We start from the raw sequence: 18,873 nt of genomic DNA on the forward strand, positions 1-18,873 counted from the left end.
AGTCATTTTAAACATGAGCATTAGCTAAACAACAACAGTCGGCACGGGAAGGACTGAAGTCTGTGGAGCACTTCAGCTGGGAGTCACTGAATAGTCAGGTGCTCTAAGACTGTAACGGTCAAACCCCAGGCGTGGTTCCAAGGTCACGCTGACTGACTTCATCTTTAAATGCTGCACAGAGAGCGGTTTCTCACCTGTAAAGAACGCAGCACCCTCTTCAAGCCCTCATAGTCTTTCTCTGTTAGTGGCGTGAGCACTGTCATGGCATCCTCTGTTGACTGGCACTGTGGACAGACATACTCGTCAATGAGTTCTGCCTCACTTTGCAAGATGCCAACGCAGCGCCCATGGTACCAATTCTGACACCGATCACAGCCAATATAAAATCTGCAAGATCCGAAATGGAAATGTGAGTTCAAAACAGATGGGATCACATTACTTATAATTTACTTTAAAAAGTAATAAAACATGCATCGAAAATATTCTAACCCTGGGATATAAAATAGTTTTAGTATTATAATTGTTTTAATACTTTTGAAGATTGACATTCCAATGAGTTACTTTAGTATTTCTGATGTTAAGAACAAGCATTAAAGGTTTAAGAACACTGTCAAAATTGGAGAACCAATATGAAGAAAAATGTAAAACATTTAATTGACTTTAAAGCTCAAAACAAAATAAGGACAAAAATCTTTCAACTAATGCCATATCAAATGGGAAGCTGATACTGGCCACCCAACTGGGAGTTCAAAATCCTAAAGCTGTTTAACAGAGTCTTGGAGCTTGTACCCAAATTAGTGTTTTTCTAACCTGCAATAAAGCACCATTTCAAAACACTGATAAAGTCCAAACGAGTCAGGCTATTTTAATCTCATTAATTTCGATGTTACATATTGAAGAATCAAGTCTACCATTAAACCACATTTTTCCCAATGTATCTCAAACATTCACTATGAAGCAACATAAATTTTGAAGGGGAGGTAAAGAGGGAAGAAGAGAAAAATATTGGAAAAGAATTTGTAATGTAAGTGTATAATATATGCAGAAAAATACCTTGCTTTTTATTTTAAAACAAATAAGTAACCAGTCAGAGCAATTTGGCTTCCTAAATTATTAAATATGATGCTCTTATCAGAACTCACTGTGACTCATCATAAGGTGTTCTGCAGATACAGTACAATTCCTCACTGTTGCCCTCTTGTGCCCGTTTACAATCATTACAGATGTACACATCCATTTTCTTAGCCTCCTTTTCTGTGATGCCAACACATTCTCCATGATACCAGTTAGTACAAAGATCACAGCCAATATAGAACCTAAAAGCATTCACAATGAAAATGACAATGTAAATTGTCATTTTGAGCTGCATGGTACGTAAGTCTGTCTTCCCTGTCCTGATTCACGTTCTTACAGGATAACTTTCTGCAATGAGTCAGCTAAACATCCTGAATCCAACCATTCTAACCCTGACAAACTACAGCATCTGATACTATATCAAGTGTGGGGACATAGAGTCGCTCACATCAATTTCAACAAATACACTATTTAGTGAAATGTGGGTCTTTAAAAACACACTGGAATTTGAAAAAATAAACAACACACTGATGGTAATGTCTCCCTCTTAATGAATGTGTGTAAAACTGTAACAGGCACAAAAACCAAAGCCAAAGAATCAAAGACTTACATCTGTCAAACCTATGCCACAGAAGCCATTTCAAAATCAGGGCTATTTCTTAGATAGGTTTGAAAATGTATCTCACGATTTAAATTTGAAAACAAAGCAAAGCGCAAACACCAAGTAGAAGTTACACTACAAGGAACATGCAGGAGGTCAGCCAGTTGTAGAAGATAAATGGTAAAAACATGGTATGAAGAAGAAAACTAAAAAAGGTACATGTAGTAATTCAGTTTCTACCAAGTTTTCTAAGTAAATATTGGAATTTAATCTAATTTTAACAGACTATGACATGGGCCAGTTTTTCAGTTAATAGAATGTGTGTGATGATGTGAAGTGGCCAGGTTAATTAGCTGGTGAGGAACTACTTCAGTTCAAAAACAGGGACACACGGTGTGGAGTGATGTAAGGATAGTTAATCTAAAACCACAAGAGGGTCTACAAGATGGGGCGGTATGAGTGTGTAATTGTGGGTAATCAGTTAATTAATCCTCAAGTCTTTTGTAATGTAAGATCCCAAATGGTAAAGTGAAAAGCATCTCTATGACAAACACACAGTGTATCAAAGTGTTGACGAATGCTCTGGAGTAACGCCTTGTCAAAGTCACGGCAAGAATAAGTGTGAATTGCAGGGAACGAGACTGGCCTTGCTGATACCATTGGTTCTACGAAGGTGTTTCTTGGCAGACGCGCCTACAGGAATCGAAATAGTCCTCAAGCTTCCACCTAACCTGCTTTTGAACGTAAAGGAATAATGGTAGTGTGGTGTATCCTATTGCCACTAACTTTTTTCTTTTGAATTATGACTCCCGCATGATTTTCACTGCCGCACGTGGAGGCCTTCAGGGCATTTTGGTATGTTGCCTTCACCAGGTGGTGGGCTGTGTGTCCTGGAAGTGAGCTCAGGACTTGAATTTCAGGTTTTAGTCACTCTCACTAGATTCCCAAAGCAGCCTACTTTGGAACAAGAGATCACTAAATACTCCTTAAAAACCACTAACTCTTCCCAACTATAATAGGGAATGAATGAAGCCAGTATACTGAAATGTGAATAATGAAAAACTAAAAAGTATGAAATATCCCCAAAATAATGAGGCAAACTCAATAGAATGAGCATATGTACACGTGTGCCGCATTTTATGCAATTTAGGTGTTAAAAAAAGTTGTGTGTGAAATGAATTTCTATGATCTGAATATTTTAAATAGGCTAAAACGTCCTGTTATTTAAGGAAATTCCATAAGCAGATCTTTTTGTAAAGAAAGAAAATCTTTTGTAAAGAAAGTAAATTTACAAAAATTGTATTGGACTTGTACTGGACTAAGGAGAAAATCAATCAGTAGGGTTCTACTTTTTATATCATGTCTAACTTCTTATAAATAAGACAATGAAAAGTGAAGATGCCTACACTGATCTGTGTTTGATTCAACACACAGCTAAATCTACCAACAAAAAGTTTTGATTTAGCACTTGCAAACAGACTGTAATTTAAATAGCACCACTAAAGCAGCTTCAATGTTACAGCTTAAACATCATTAAACAATTTTATTTTATAAATTGATTAGGCATCCACTTACAGTAGACATTAAACATTCCTAATTCTAAATGATCATACTTTTTTATCACAATCAAATAAACTTTTGGGTACTGTAAAATTAACACTGTGGTTAATTTTTGGCTTTAAAAAGTTGGCCTGCATTTGAATGTTGCAAATGGAAGCTAAATACCTAGTTGAGTGATAATAATGATAGGAAAAAAAAAGTGTAACCACGTTTATAGATTACTGTCTCTAAAATCTTGTATATATCACCAAATACAAGTTACAAGTGTCAAAAGCAGCTTCCAGCTGCCATGCTTATCAAATTTTTGAGTGTAGTACTTGAGGAATGAGTGAAAGAATTACTTTTTGTATTTTTCTGACTTTCGTCCCCAATAAGAAAGTGGGAACTTTGACAAAAATAATATTAGGTTACAGTATTCTAATACAAAAAACATAGAATTTCTTAAAATTAAATGATAAAAATCCAAAACCAGTCAAACTCAAAAGCCCCTTGACACCATTCGTATGTAGGTCGTCTTTAGGACTGGATGTAATCGTGGGGTTGGGAAGATTCCAGAACAGATGATCTCAACTCTGGGCGGTGACAGTAATACACCTTTCTCCAGACAGCATTACTAACTGATCTGGAGTTGATCCAGAGAGAAGAGGAGACAGCAAAGGAGCAACAGAAAGCTTATCTGACAGAAAAGAATATGATGAAGGACAAACACGAATCATGAACACGTGGAAAAAGAACCAAACTTTTATTCTAGTGTCAAGGTTAAAAATATCAGCTGCGAAACCACAGATGAAATATTATTATCCTTATTTTTAACTATTTTTATTTACATTGCTACTGATATACTCATTTTCTTCAAAACTGGAAACTGAGCTAAACTTTTAAGACAATAAACTAGAGCTCAAAAAGATCTACTCACTTAGATTCATCGTAAGGCGTTTTACAAATACAGTAAAGCTTCGTGTCCTTCTTCGTTTCCTTTGAGGTAGTAGAGATCATTTTCTTCTTCTTCGACTTGGAGCTTGAGTCTCTTTCCTCTTCTCGCTTCCTCTTCTGGGAAGCCACAGGCAGCGTGGCCGTGGCCGTGGCCGTGGCTAGGGGGCCTGAGTGCTGCGGCGGGGGCGGAGGCGGCGGGGAAGGCGGAGGGGCTGGAGGTGCCGGTGCTGCGGCAGGGGAGGTGGCAGCGACAGCTGTGGCCTGCACCATGTCTTTTTCCTTCTTAATTTTCAGGTCCCTCTTGAGCTCTTCCTGTTGTCAATCAAAGAATATAAGACCATCAGCTGACTTATGTAACGTTCTGGCCAGAGGACGTTACATCACCTCCCTTGTCTGAGTAGCTCCACGGTTTACTCTAAAGTGAGGGGGTCTTGCTAACTCCAAACAAGAGGGTTCTTACTACACCTTAAACCCAATTAAAACAACTAGAAACAGAAGATGAAGATTACACAACAACTAGAAAACTGTTAGCTCTCTTCAAAGGAGGTCTGACAGCAAGATGAGCAAGTCTGTAGAAAGAACGGCCCCTCCCGCATGCTAGGGTCCTGGCCTGGTCATTGCAGTCATCACTCAGGACATGATTTCAAGTGTCCTCCTCGCCCACTGGCTGCTTTCTTCCGGCCAATCTCCTTGTGTGTCCTTAGAGTGAGTCTCGACATGAACTGGACATGATACTCCAGATGTGGCCTGACCAGCCCAGAGCAGAGTAAGACAGATGTGCCTTATTTACTGTGCTCCTGTGGCTAGAATTTAAGACTGCAAGGAGAGCTATTTTCTCAATACAAATTTTGCATAAATTAACACGCTTTTTCCCATGTGAGGTATTTTACAGACACACCTCTACTACCTAGTGCTACAACTTATTCTTAGAAATGATGATGAAAGAACTTTTATTTCCCTTGGACTTCCCTGGTGGCGCAGTGGTTAAGAATCCGCCTGCCAATGCAGGGCACATGGGTTTGAGCCCTGACCCAGGAAGATCCCACATGCCGCAGAGCAACTAAGCCCGTGCGCCACAACTACTGAGCCTGCACTCTATAGCCCGCGAGCCACAACTACTGAAGCCCGTGCGCCTGGAGCCCGAGCTCCACAACAAGAGAAGCCACCGCAATGAGAAGCCTGCGCACCGCAACGAAGAATAGCCCATGCTCGCTGCAACTAGAGAAAGCCCACGTGCAGCAACGATGACCCAACACAGCCAAAAGTACATAATAAATAAATTTTTTAAAAAAGAACTTTTATTTCCCTAGAGAAAAATCACTGTGATTGGCATTCATGAACAAGCTTGGTGTAATTAAACCAGAGCTATGACCAAGTTTTTAAACATCAAAAGAATTCTAGCAAATAAACCAGAATGATCCTGGTTTAATGAACCTCTGTCCTCTATCTGGAGTCTAAATAGTCTTATAACTGAGAAGATATGCTGTGTGACAATTCTACAGTCCTTCTCTATTTAAAAACAAAGTTTGAACTTTTTCCTAGGGAAGAAAGTAAATCTTGAGTTTCATTTTCCTAATACTATGATGTGTTTATAGCATAAAGAGATGGATTTTAGGAAAATCAAGATCGTCAAGGCAGTGTAGTAGGTACATACTTTGACATACCTCTTCAAGAACATTCCCATGGTAGTAAGATATAAAAAAGAGAAAACTGAGAAGACAGCCATGCTTGAATAAGATATAAATGTCTCTATGGAACGGAAACACAAAACCATGACCAGGGCTAAAACTGCAGGCCTCCTGGGCTCCAGATTCAGAACTGGGAAGTGCAGGCTCCCTGCTGGATGTTAAAGGCTGGCTGTGCTACACTAGGCTTCTCGAGGGAGGAAACCAAAACAAAACTCCTCTCACTTAAAATTCCAAATGCAAAATCAAATGAAAAACAATAAAAACATGTAATGTAAAAACAAAAAAAGAAAAAGCAACCAACAAAAATCAATAACCGAATCTGAATTTACTCCAAGTGAATCTTTATGTTTTATAGAACAATATGACAACAATATGACAAAAAACTTTATAATATGTATGATATTCAAAGAGTTAAGTTCTATTAAAAATGAGCAAGAAATATTGAAAAGGCAAGCAGAGGGGGATGGAGGAGGGAGGAAAACGTAGAAGCCAACACATTTTTAGGACGGTGAAGCTAGTCTGTATGATACTGTAATATGATTCTGTATTCTGTTATGTAACGATTATATGACATCACACATTTGTCAAATGCACAGAACTATACAACACAGAGTGAAACTTAATGTAAACTATGGACTTTAGTTAGTTACTAATAATGTATCAATACTGGCTTATGAATTGTACAAATATGCCACCCTAATGCAAGATGTTAGTAATAGGAGAAACTGGGGTTGGGGGTAGCACATGAGAACTCTCTGCTTTCTGCATGATTTTTATGTAAATTTAAAACTGCTCTTAAAAATGAAGTCTATTTTTTAAAAAGGCAAGCATAAATGATATAAGGACAGGTAGATATACAGGACCAATCACATATGTTGAAAATAAAAAATAAAATCTTTATAATTAAAAATAATTCTTAAAATATGCTAGCACATGTACGTTTGAATGTTGTTCCTCAAACTAAATCTTAGCAATAAATTCTATAGTTAAAATAATGCTGAAGGTTTCCTTTAAGTATAATGTTTCTTCCTCATTGGATAAGCACTACACTATCAGAAACAGCACCACGACCGTATACTGGAGTATCTGCAGTAGTTGTTAACAGTTTAAAATGGCTGCATAGTATGTACAGTGCAGAAAAAGAAAAATGTTCAGTATATGTTGTCTCCAGCGTGATTCTGATTTTGTTTAAAATGTGTCTGTATGTGAATACATTTATTAAAAATAATATATATAAGCTATACCCTAAAATTATTTTGAAACGGTCATCTTTGGAGGGGGGATGATCAAAGATTACCGACTCTTATTTTTGTTTACTTGGACAATGGTCGTCATCTCAGTATTTATCTAGCAGTGACTACCTTCCTGAACGCTCTCTTAGATCTTAATAATTTTTCTTTGGGGTTTTGATATAATAATCATAACATACACAATAACAAATTTTACCTCCTTTCTTTCTTTGGCTTAACCTTAGCTAGAATTTCTAGAGATGCTAAGCAATAATGTTGATTCTGGGCACTACCGTCTGGTTTCCGACTTCAGTGGGAAGATCTCTAATGTCTCAGAATTATGTGCAGTGTTCGTTAGTAGGATGATCAGTGTTTTCTTAACATCTCTCACCTTCTTAAAATGTACATGGCACTTCTAGGGATGCTTTATATAGCCCACTTCTCTTTTAAAAAACTGTTTAAGTATGTATGAATAGATGTCTTCTTTCAATTTTCAACAAATTCCCTAAGTAAGCAGAGGATTAGCCATGCCTGCAGATCATTTACAAGTCAAGAAAGAAATCTGGTCCTATTTAATGAGCACATTTTATTTTTCTTTCAACATTATTTTGCAGTTTCTCTGTCTACCTTTCTTAAGAAACGTGGCTCCTGATAACTTTTGGCAAGACTGCGTCACAGACAATAAGGGCTATTGCCAAGAGGGTCCTCGAATGTTATAATCAAAAGACTAACCTTCCCGAGTGGCTAGTTTAGAGATTACAATATACATGTAGATACAAAAATCTCTGTCATGTTTTAAAAGACATATGTCCCACTGCCTCTCACTCTAGGGACAAAAATGTAAAATCTAGAAAACAAGCTCAAATTTTAAGCTTAATCGAAATTTCAAGGGGAAAAGAGAAATAAAACTTGATGCTAAACACTGGACACAGGAGGATAGAAAATACCTTCTTACCTGCACTTCAATTTGTAGATCTTTGTCCAGCAGCGCCCTCTTTTTCAGTATTTCGGCTTTGAGTTGCTCTTTGTGCTTGAAGAGCAGTGCAGAGAGCTTGCTGGCATTCTGTTTGCTACGTTTCTGTTCCACACTCTCCTCTCGCTTCCGTTTTTTTGCTGCCTGTTTTTCTTCTTTATCTATCTTATCCAAAATGTACTTCATCACCTGGTTACAGACAATCATTCTAGAGAGAAATATACAATCTATGTAATGCTGGGCATTTTATTCTGAAAGGCTTAAGACACAATTTTTCTATGTCTTTACAGTTGGTACAAACTTTCTGTGACTGGGAAGCTTCAGAGCGATTGGAACCAGTTATGAGCATCTATTAGTACTGAGTGTTCTCATTTAATAAACTTCAATCAAGATAAAAACAACACAAACTCAGAACTCCTGTGTGTGTATGTGTGTTAAAGAGAAGAGACTGATATACAGTGAGACCCAGTGTAATGGGTTATAAACATTTCTCCCTACCTTTGATTCTCTTCTCTTTCAGCTGGAGTCATGGTCTTTTTCTGTTTTAAATGTTCTATTACAGCATTATGCTTCATCACCACCTTCAGGACAGAACAAAATCCAAAAATGCATATTTTATAATGACTACAAGTTGGTACACAGGTAACAACAGTAGAAATCTGAGCACATGTATGTGTTTCCGAACGAAACTAAGAATTTTACATCGTAATACAAATAAAATGAGAGCTACTGTGTGGCCCGGGTGCTTATCACGTACCCGGCACTGTGCCCAGGGAAGCAGCTGACATTACCTTGTTTATTCACCGTAACAACGCTGAAAGGTAGGGACACTTTTATAAATGAGATAGTGAGACATAAAGAACTTACTAACTTGTTGGAGATTAAAGAATTAATGCAGCTCTAATTTTTTTTCTTTTTTTTTTTTTTTCTTTTTTTTTTTTCGCGGTATGCGGGCCTCTCACTGCTGTGGCCTCTCCCGTTGCGGAGCACAGGCTCCGGACGCGCAGGCCCAGCGGCCATGGCTCACGGGCCCAGCCGCTCCGCGGCACATGGGATCCTCCCAGACCGGGGCACGAACCCGCATCCCCTGCATTGGCAGGCGGACTCTCAACCACTGCGCCACCAGGGAGGCCCTGCAGCTCTAATTTTAACCCAGCTATCATCCTCCAATAACCATGTTTTCAACATTATGCTCTCCGTCCCAGGCATTCATTTTAAAGATCACCCCACCCCCGCCCCACTGCCACCTTGTACAGAGATTAGGGTAAAGACAGACATTGTAATAATTCTCAGTTCACGGACCATACAGTGCTAAAAGCTGGGTAATAATGCATTTTAACACATTATATATGATGTTAATTTTTTAAGAATATTACTATACATCTTCAAAATCCCTCTGCTGCTGAAAACACTTCTAACAACATTACAATCATCAAAGTTGCTAAGAGACTAGATCTTAATTATTCCAACCACTAAAAGGAAATGAAAGTTCTGTGACATGATAGGGGAGTTAATTATTGCTACAATGGCAGTCATATTACAAGATGTGAATGTATCAAATCAATAAGACATATACCTTAAATTAAATTTATACAATGTTATATGTCAAATATATTTCAATAAAAAATAAAATAAAAAGTGCTTCTACATACATGACCTCATTTAATCATTACAGTAACCCTGTGTGGCTGCAAGAGAGAGAGTTTTAATGAGGATATAGCTCAGGGAAGATCAGTGGGTTTCACAGACTGTAAACAGGAGACCCAGGAACTGGGTTCTCCTGACTTGGGAACACTTGAAACCCACACAAACTCCTGACTAGTGCGGAGCGCTGCACATTCTCCCGCAATGCTATAGAGGATGTCACTATACGTGTGGCTTCGTTTCAAGCAGAATAATTCTAACTCATCTAAATTGCCTTACTTCACTACAAAGCTACTGCACAATGCCACTTTTTATTTATGCTATGGAGTCATACTATTTAAAGCTTTTTTTTAACGAAGGTGTGGCTGGAAACACAAGAGTTTAATCTGTCTATAAAATTTGCTTAGCCTACATGCAAACTAAGGAATGACAACTGCAAATAACTTCAAAGAAATTGCTGTGATGCCTGAAGTGGCTTCAAAACTTAGTTAAACCTTCAGGTTTCATATCAATGATACTTAAACTTCCTAAGTCCACTCTTTCCAACTTAGTTCTCCCAAAATACATGCCGTTTTTCCAGTAAGCACTGACTGTCTACATCCAACAGAGTTCCAAACCATAACAGTCATTCAGTACGTTTTGGTCAATCCAGTGCTGCTTCTAACTTGAAGCATCAATGACTTTTGTGTCTTATTTAAGGAAAGCTAACACAACCAAACGCTAAGTCTAATGCACAGCACAATAATTCAAGCTACTGAACATGCTGCTTTTACTTAATAACTTTACCTGTTTCTGAATGATTTCGCTTTGATTAGAAGCTTGGAGGGTGTGTTCCCGCTTAATTTCTATCTGTTGCTGCTTCTTCTTTTGCTGCTGATCCCTGAGTTGCTGAACCCTTTGCAACTGCTCTTGCACACTGGCTGCCTGCACTGTAACCACATTCTGAATCTGGTGAGTCTGCACAGGGCTGCTTTGCTGCATCTGAACGGGTAACTGGAGTTTGATCTGCTGGGGCACACCACCTTGCTGAGCCTGTATCTGAGCCACAACCTGTGACTGGATCTGGGAGAGAACCTGGACTTGTTGCAGCTGTGGCACAGCAAGGACTTGGGGCTGAGGCTGCTGTACTTGGAGCGGAGGACGGGATGGGGACGAGACAGTAACTTGGCTTAACGTTTGTCCTGATGAAAGAGTTTGAGTTGAAGACTGTACCTGGGGTTGTGACTGTGGCTGGCCCTGGGAAGGTGGCTGAAGAGATGTGTGTGGCTGAATTGGAATCGGCTGTGAGGCTGTAGTCTGACCCTGGGACTGCTGTCCAGGAGACACTTGGGATGGAGTTGATGGACGCATTCGAGTCTGTGGTGGACTCTGGACACGAGCAGGAGACTGTCCTTGGACATTACTCTGAGGCTGACACTGTCCTGCACCTTGGGGTTTGGAGGACTGTGCTTGGGTGGGCTGTGCTTCAGGTGGGACGTGGGAGGCAGCAGTTGCTTGGGTCTGGGCTTCAGGCTGAGCTGGGGACGGGGGTTGGGTTGGGGGCTGGGGCTGTGCGGGCTGAGCAGTCTGAGCAGTCTGAGGCTGGGCTTCTGCAGGACTCACGCTCGACGGCTGAGCTGGAGGCAGGCTCTTGGCTGGCTGCACCTGTGTCAGGGGCGATAATTTACTCTGTCTTTGTTCACTTGTACCTGCGAAAAGGAAAGACCAAATATTTCTTACTCTAGAACATGAGACTGGTTTAAGAAGAATTTGAAGGGGATTTTCTGAAGGTGAGAATTCTGCATTTCAGTACAGAAGACTGATACCCTAGAAATGCTCCATCTAGAAACACCTAGGTCAGGACTCTCCTAAATTGGGGAACATGGGCCCTGTTCATGGCTGCCCTCCGCACATTTCGCTAAGTCTCCAGAGGGCTGGCTTCCAAAGGAAGGCGCAGTCTCTGGAAATCATCCAGGTCTTCCGGCCCAGGCTAAGGCCAGCCCACATTCCTCTCCTATGGCATAGCGCCAGTGAGTGACGGCCGCTTGCAGCAGGAGGCTCACCAAGTGCTCTGGTCCTGAAGCTCCCAATCGTAGGTTATGAGCTGGAAATACCCACCTGCCCTGAGAGCACGTCATGACTCAATCAGCTCCTACAGGTTTGGTGAGGAGTTAGGAGTGGGCACAGTCACCACGATACTTTACTATTTTGTGCCAACCCCCCGCTTTCTATAGTTTTTAATGGGGGATGGTTGTGGCGGGGAGGCTGTCAGAGCAAGAGGTCTGGTCAAGCTCTTGTGAGGCTGACCAGTCAGCTGCGACACTCACCAGCTTGAGGCACATCCTCCCAAAGACACATACCGGTCCCCTGGCCCCCTCTGTCACCCCGCTACCCGTGACACTACCATGCAGCATTTCCGACAAGCCCAGGTGCTACCTGCTGCTGTAGTGGAAAGAGTGGTGGTGGTGGTGCTGGTTGCCGTGGCCGTTGTTGCCAGTGGGGTGAAGAGGAACCGCTGGACGGTACCGTTCGGCATTGCGGCTTGCATCAGCTGCTGTCCTGGACCGGGAAGTATAGTCACCCCTTGAGGTATCAACTGCAACTGTCCAGTAGTTTGGCCTTGTCCTTGAATCACTACTGTCAAACCTTGATTGCCACCCTATGGGAAAAACACACAACATGTGAACAGTGTTCAAACCATCGATCTGCAAGTATACCATTTTTATGTCAAACAGATCCTTTAAAATAATGAACATATGTATCTGAATGTCTATGGAATGGTACCAAGAAAAATTCAGATAAGCTAAAATAAGAACATTTATTTTAAAAGATTGATGGTGTTTAGTGGAAAAAACATGAACAATCCAGAGTTCCAGTCCGAGCTCTCCAAATGGACAGCCAGGTTATCTGTCTATAAGTAACATCACTCCTCTGGATCTAAATTTCCCAATCTATAAAATAAGGGTGTGAAGTGAATAATTAAGGTCTGCACAAAATTCTGATTTTAAATCATCTTATTTATATTCATATTATTTTATAACTTTCAAAGCATCTTTAGACATACTTTAGACATGCCTCATTTGATTCTCACAATAGACTTGTGAGTTTGTGGATTAGGGAGAGAAAATATTACTACAATCTTCCTACCAATTAGGAAACTCAAGTTAGAAAGTTCAAGTCTCTTACCCAGAGTGAGAGAGCAAGTTCAAGGTGAGATATAATGAGAAGCCCAGGCCTCCTAGTTTCAGTTTTTTCATTATGTACCAAATGACCTATGGCGTGTGTTGGTGTGTGCCAACATATAGAAAGCTTAGGGTTCTGACATGGAATGCAAACACCATGTGAGGAAGGTCACTAATGTCTGAGTAATCATCCAAATGGGGACTAGGAACTAAAAACTCCATCTGCACTGCCTCTTCTGTCCAGGACTTCTTAATCCTCAACTATCAGGAACATGGTGGAGAATTAGAAAGCAAACGTAAAAACAAGCCACCCTAAGTTCCCAACAGCCAAAACTGATGCTACAAAGTTCCTACAGTGAGGCTAAGCTCCATGCCTCCATGCACTTTACTCAGGAGTCCCTTACTACAGCAGTCCCCAACCTTCTGGGCACCAGGGACTGGTTTCGTGGAAGACAATTTTTTCACGGACGGGGTGGGTGGGTGATGGTGCAGGCTGTGATGCGCGGGACGGGGAGCAATAGGCAGCGGCAGATGAAACTCCGCTCGCTCGCCCACCCCTCACCTCCTGCCATGTGGCCTGGTTCCTATCAGGCCGCAAACCGGTTGAGGACCCCTGTCTTATTCACTGTTGCTTTTCTAAAACATTTTTGTGCACAGTCAAAACTACATAAAACACCAAGTATAAAGAATAATTATAAAGTGAACGTCTATAAAACCAGCATTCAGGTCATCACTGCCAGTAACCAAGAAGGCCCCCATGTGACCTGCTCTGATCTTAATTCCCCTCCTTTGCCCTAGAGGCAAGCACCACTCTCACTGTTACAATAACTGCAGTTCTTTATAGTGCGACCACTAAGCCCTCTAAGGGCCACAGACTCACAACTTCAGGAGCACCATTCAGGAAGAATTCAAATGGTGTCCCTTCCAGGTAGGCGATGCAGCAGGCCCATAACCCTACACATGTAGCTAGTTTTGCCTGTTTCTGAATCTTATGCAAATAGATCATAATGTAATTCTGTTTGTTGCTTGCTTTTTAGTTAGCTCAGCAATGTAGTTCTATGTGGCTGTTGTTTGTTCATTTCCATTGCTGTAGGAAGGCAACTTATTTATCTAATTGACTGCAGATTGACATTTGGGTTGTTCCCAGTTTTTGAGTCTTGTGAACAATGCTGCTGTATATATTCATGTCCATCATCCTGGTGCTCAGACGAACAAGAACTTCTCCAGGAAACACACCTAGAAGGAGAACTACTATGACGTGGGGCATGTGTCTTCAACTTTGCTACATAGTGTCTACAGTTTTCCAAGGTGGCTAAACCAATTTATACTACGACCAGGTGTGTACGAGAGTTCATTCTGCTCCATGTTTTTGCTGTCTCTTGATTTTGTCTGACATTTTAGTTTATACCAATCTCTTAGATATATGGTTTTAATATGCATTTCCCTCATTACTAACAAAACTCAGCAGCTTTTTGGATTTATGGACGTTTAGATTTCCTCTTTTCTCGACAAGTTTGTTTGCTCTTTTTTCCTACCGAGCTATCTGGATTTTTTTCCTTCTTAATCTGTACTAGTAATTCTTCATGTATTCTGCAGAACTGTCCTTGGCTGGTTGTATTTATACCTTCCCTCATTCTTTTCACTCTTTTATAATGTTTGATGAACTGAAGTTCTTATTTCTAAGGTTGTTGAATTTAGAAATCTTTTCCTTTATGGCTAGTATTTTCTGTCTTTAAGAAAGCTTTCCTGGGCTTCCCTGGTGGTGCAGTAGTTAAGAATCCACCTGCCAATGCAGGGGACATGGGTTCGAGCCCTGGTCCCGGAAGATCCCGCATGCTGCGGAGCAAGTAAGTCCATGTGCCACAACTACCACACGTGTGCTCTAGAGCCCGTGAGCCACAACTACTGAGCCCGTGTGCCACAACTACTGAAGCCTGCGTGCCTAGAGCCCCTGCTCCACAACAAGAGAAACCACTGCAATGAGAAGCCCACGCACGGCAATGAAGAGTAGCCCCCGCTCCCCGCAACTAGAGAGAGCCCGCGCGCAGCAACGAAGACCCAACGCAGCCAAAAAGAAATAAATAAAATAAATTTATTAAAAAAAGATAAAAAGTATTTTTGACTCTAGGAACCAGCCATTTTAAAAAAGTATGTACATTTTTAAACGTCCAAAGATAAGTACGTGTTTTAAAGCTTACAGCAAGAGTAAGTAAGATCACTTGTAAAGTTAAAATGGAAGTCACATTACTTACGTGGCCCTGTGTTAACTGGGTGAGTTGAGCCATGGTAAGCTTCACCTGTCCTTGCTGGGGGCGAGGGGGCTGTGAGGTTGAAGGCTGTAGATTTGCAGTGGGTGCTCCTGAAGTTAATCCTTTCTGTGCAGGTGTTGAGGAAACTGTACTAGGGGCAGAGATCGCAGTGGAAACAGGTTGCCCTCTGATGATCTGCGTCACCACCTGCTGAGGAGTACCTATGTAAAGAGCAAAACATTAGAATGCTTCTATGCCCTAAGCAATACTCTGAGTTGAAATGTCGTTCAACACTTCAGATGAATGTATTCTTCTCAATTTTCAAAAAGACTGATGGGATGCTGACATACTGATGCACTCAGCCATATACCCACACCCAAAGGACGCACCTGGTTGTCAGTGAGCCTGTTTCCACTCAGCTCACTAACCACCACTCTCCCATTCCTGCTCTCTGCAGTAGTCAAAATAATAATAATAATAATAATAATAATAATGCTCTTCCTATGAATCTAAAGCCAAGATGACAATAGGGAAGATGGAAGAGCCTATGTAAAATGTACATTAGGCTGCCTTTCCTTAGGAATATAAATGAAAAGATAATAATCTAATATATAATTAATTTATGTGACTTTTAAACAAAACATATAGAATCTGGAATATTCTGGGACAATTATATTTATAAATGAGTTTTTCTTATAGCTATTTGCAAGTTAGTTTGAGAGAACCAAGAGGGCAAGAACCCCTGTATCCTCAATACTAGAGCAAGGTGCTCAACAAATGCTTCCATAGTTACTGTTGAATAAACATCTATAGAATGAATGAAGTTTAACTGAAATGGCTCCATAGTCTTCTAAAAACTTCTGTTTCTCATTTAACATGATGAAACTAGAAGAAAAAGCAGGTGGTAATTATTTGGCAGCTAATTTTACACTTATAAAATCTGAATTCATTATTAATTAGTAAATATTATATTTCTGAAATTTTGTATTCACTTCCTGTTTTTCCTCATATGTCTACATATATATTTCTGTGTATATTTTTTTTAATGACCGGTGCTTAATATTATTGCATTATGTATAAAATTAAACCTATTTTGACATTTAGAACACTTTCCCTTTTTCTTTTTTTAAATAATACCCTGGTGAAATCCCTGCTTATAAATTTTTATGTGCTTCTAATTATTTCCTTAGAATAAACTCCTCCCAAAATTACTGGATTCATAGCAGGAACATAGTATTAAATTGAATTTAGAAAGGTTATACCCATTCATACTCCCATCACCACTGGGTGCCCATTTCACTGAACCCTTTCCAACCCTATCACTAAAGTATCACATTCCAGCAATCAGAAATAGTATGATAGCATCACAGTGTCTGCATTACTTCAGTTGGTCTACTTTCCTTTGGTATCATGCTCCTAAATTCTGGTGGCTTGTAAATATGCTATAGAAACTGGCAGTGTAAGTTTTTCATCATTACTCTTTCTTCTAAACTTTACTTGGTTATGGTTCTCCACTTATTCTTCAAGATGAATCAAAAAACAGTACAGTGGGGCTTCCCTGGTGGCGCAGTGGTTGAGAGTCCGCCTGCCAATGCAGGACACATGGGTTCGAGCCCTGGTCTGGGAAGATCCCACATGCCACGGAGCAGCTGGCCCCATGAGCCACAATTACTGAGCCTGCGCAACTGGAGCCTGTGCTCCACAACAAGAGAGGCCGAGATAGTGAAAGGCCCGCGCACCAAGATGAGGAGTGGCCCCCACTTGCCACAACTAGAGAAAGCCCTCGCACAGAAACGAAGACCCAACACAGCCATAAATAAATAAATAAATTAATTAATTAAAAAAAAAAAAAAACAGCGCAGTATATATAGACAAGTGCTTGAATTTGAAAACTTCTGGACCCCAACACTCTGTCCTTGTACTGCAGTTTGAGGAATAGTTAATGAAAAGTTACTTTCTTTTATCACCTTATATTTTCTTTTTTCCATCTTTATTGGACTATAATTGCTTTTCAATGTGTTAGTTTCTGCTGTACAACAAAGTGAATCAGCTATATGTATACATACATCCTTATATCACCTTGTATTGATATGGTGTCATCATAAACACAGATGGATAAAAGGGCTGGTATTGACTGATTATATGATGGGTCATTCAGATGATCCCCAATATGTACATGTTCAATTATGTTTAGATTATCATCAAAACACAAATTCAAAAATTAAAACATTTTTTATTACAACCTGGGAGTGTTCAACTTTGGGAAAGGCTAGCGTGGTGGTAAGAATAGGGATAAGTTGACCTGCACACACTCAGACACACACTACACACATCCATCCACCCTCTACCTCTCTGACCACAACTCCTAAGACTCTTACTGTCTTCACTGGGCCCCACCAGCCTCACTGGCCACCTTGCTTTTCATATGACACACCAGACACACTCATATGTGAAGCTATATATTCACATATGCAAGTCTAAGTATATTACCATTTATCATCCATAAACTTTTCTTCTTCTTTACATTAGTTTTATCTTTCCTTTTAGTTGGTTGCCTAACTGACAGCTATTTTTAAACATGAATAGATACTGAATTTTACCAATTGTCTCTGTAGCATTAACTGAAATAAGGAATCATACTTTCTTCTCGGGTAAATTTTGCTTAGGCATTAGGATATTTCCTTTAAAAAAATACTATGCTATGTTTCATGTTAGAATTATGCTAAATTTGTAAAATGAATGGGAAAGAATTTTTCTACTCCTTTCCCCTTATGGCCTGCAACTATTTTTTATAAGAAGGAAATTGTTTCCTAACCATTTCAAAGAATTTTATCCATAAAACTGTGAGGTCTGGAATTCTTTTTTGTAGGTAATACTATGGCAACTTTCCAAATTTCTTCCCTTGATGTGAGTCATTAAGACTTGAAATTTATAAGCATAGTATATAATTATGCCTTGTTATTCAAACAGATTTAGTTCCTTCTATTTTTATTGTACTTTCTCATTCCTACATTTTGTAAACTAGCATTTTGTTCCCCTTTCTCTAGACTTGCAAAAAAAATGGTTTAATATTTGCCTTTTCTGTCTTACAATCATTACTTATACTTTACTTCCTTCTTCCTGTTTCCATTTAAGACTTGTAACAATATATATTTTTCTAACTTCTGGTTAAGATTTAATGTGGGTTTTTTTTTTTTTTGTCTGTTCACCAATGTGTTTCAACTGCCTAGAGTAGGTGCTCAAAAATATTTGCTGAATGAATGAATTTGCCTCTCAGTTTAGCTTTGCAGCCTGGCTTAGCTGCTACTTGATAATCTGTTTGTAATGACACATTTGATGTTTCTTTAACATAAAAGTTACTTTTGAGAACATACTCTTGAAATTCCAAGCAAGTAAGCGTTCTTAGTATAATACCTTAATGTTAATTTCTAGCTTTACTACAAAAAATGTAGCCTATACACATTCTACTTTTTGGAATTCATCAAGGTTTTACCTATGGCTCATTATAAGACCATTTTCACACAAATAGCTCATAAATATTTAAAACTAATGTGTATTCCTAAAGGTACAAAAGTTGATACAGTCTGTTTCTGGTCTACTATACTCCTGTAAATCCCTCCTTGATTTCAAATAGTTTTTGCTTTATACACTTCAATGACATCTTATTTTAAAGATCCAAGACTGCACCTTCACTGCAATCTATATCTTTAAGCCAAATATAAAGTGACTTTCTAAGTAGCTCGAAGATGGCGGAAGAGTAA

General features: G+C 39.7%; 1 protein-coding gene across 14 annotated transcripts in view; it reads right to left on the reverse strand.

Annotated features, from left to right (window-relative positions):
* BPTF (bromodomain PHD finger transcription factor) overlaps positions 1-18,873 on the reverse strand; it is a 144,269-nt gene that overhangs the window by 12,933 nt on the left and 112,463 nt on the right. For 8 of the 14 annotated variants that reach the window (XM_082602717.1, XM_082602727.1, XM_082602726.1 and 5 more), the window contains 8 exons: positions 15,116-15,333; positions 12,118-12,340; positions 10,489-11,390; positions 8,557-8,639; positions 8,041-8,266; positions 4,152-4,480; positions 1,143-1,316; positions 195-387 (listed from right to left, as the gene is read on the reverse strand). In XM_082602717.1, the coding sequence (XP_082458843.1) occupies positions 195-387; positions 1,143-1,316; positions 4,152-4,480; positions 8,041-8,266; positions 8,557-8,639; positions 10,489-11,390; positions 12,118-12,340; positions 15,116-15,333 (2,348 nt within the window). The remainder of the gene's footprint in view (positions 1-194; positions 388-1,142; positions 1,317-4,151; positions 4,481-8,040; positions 8,267-8,556; positions 8,640-10,488; positions 11,391-12,117; positions 12,341-15,115; positions 15,334-18,873) is intronic. The other 6 variants (XM_082602719.1, XM_082602729.1, XM_082602725.1 and 3 more) reach the window with 3 other exon arrangements.

The sequence above is a fragment of the Mesoplodon mirus genome (assembly GCF_964341445.2).
Source record: "Mesoplodon mirus genome assembly, chromosome: 18".
Taxonomy (NCBI): domain Eukaryota; kingdom Metazoa; phylum Chordata; class Mammalia; order Artiodactyla; family Ziphiidae; genus Mesoplodon; species Mesoplodon mirus.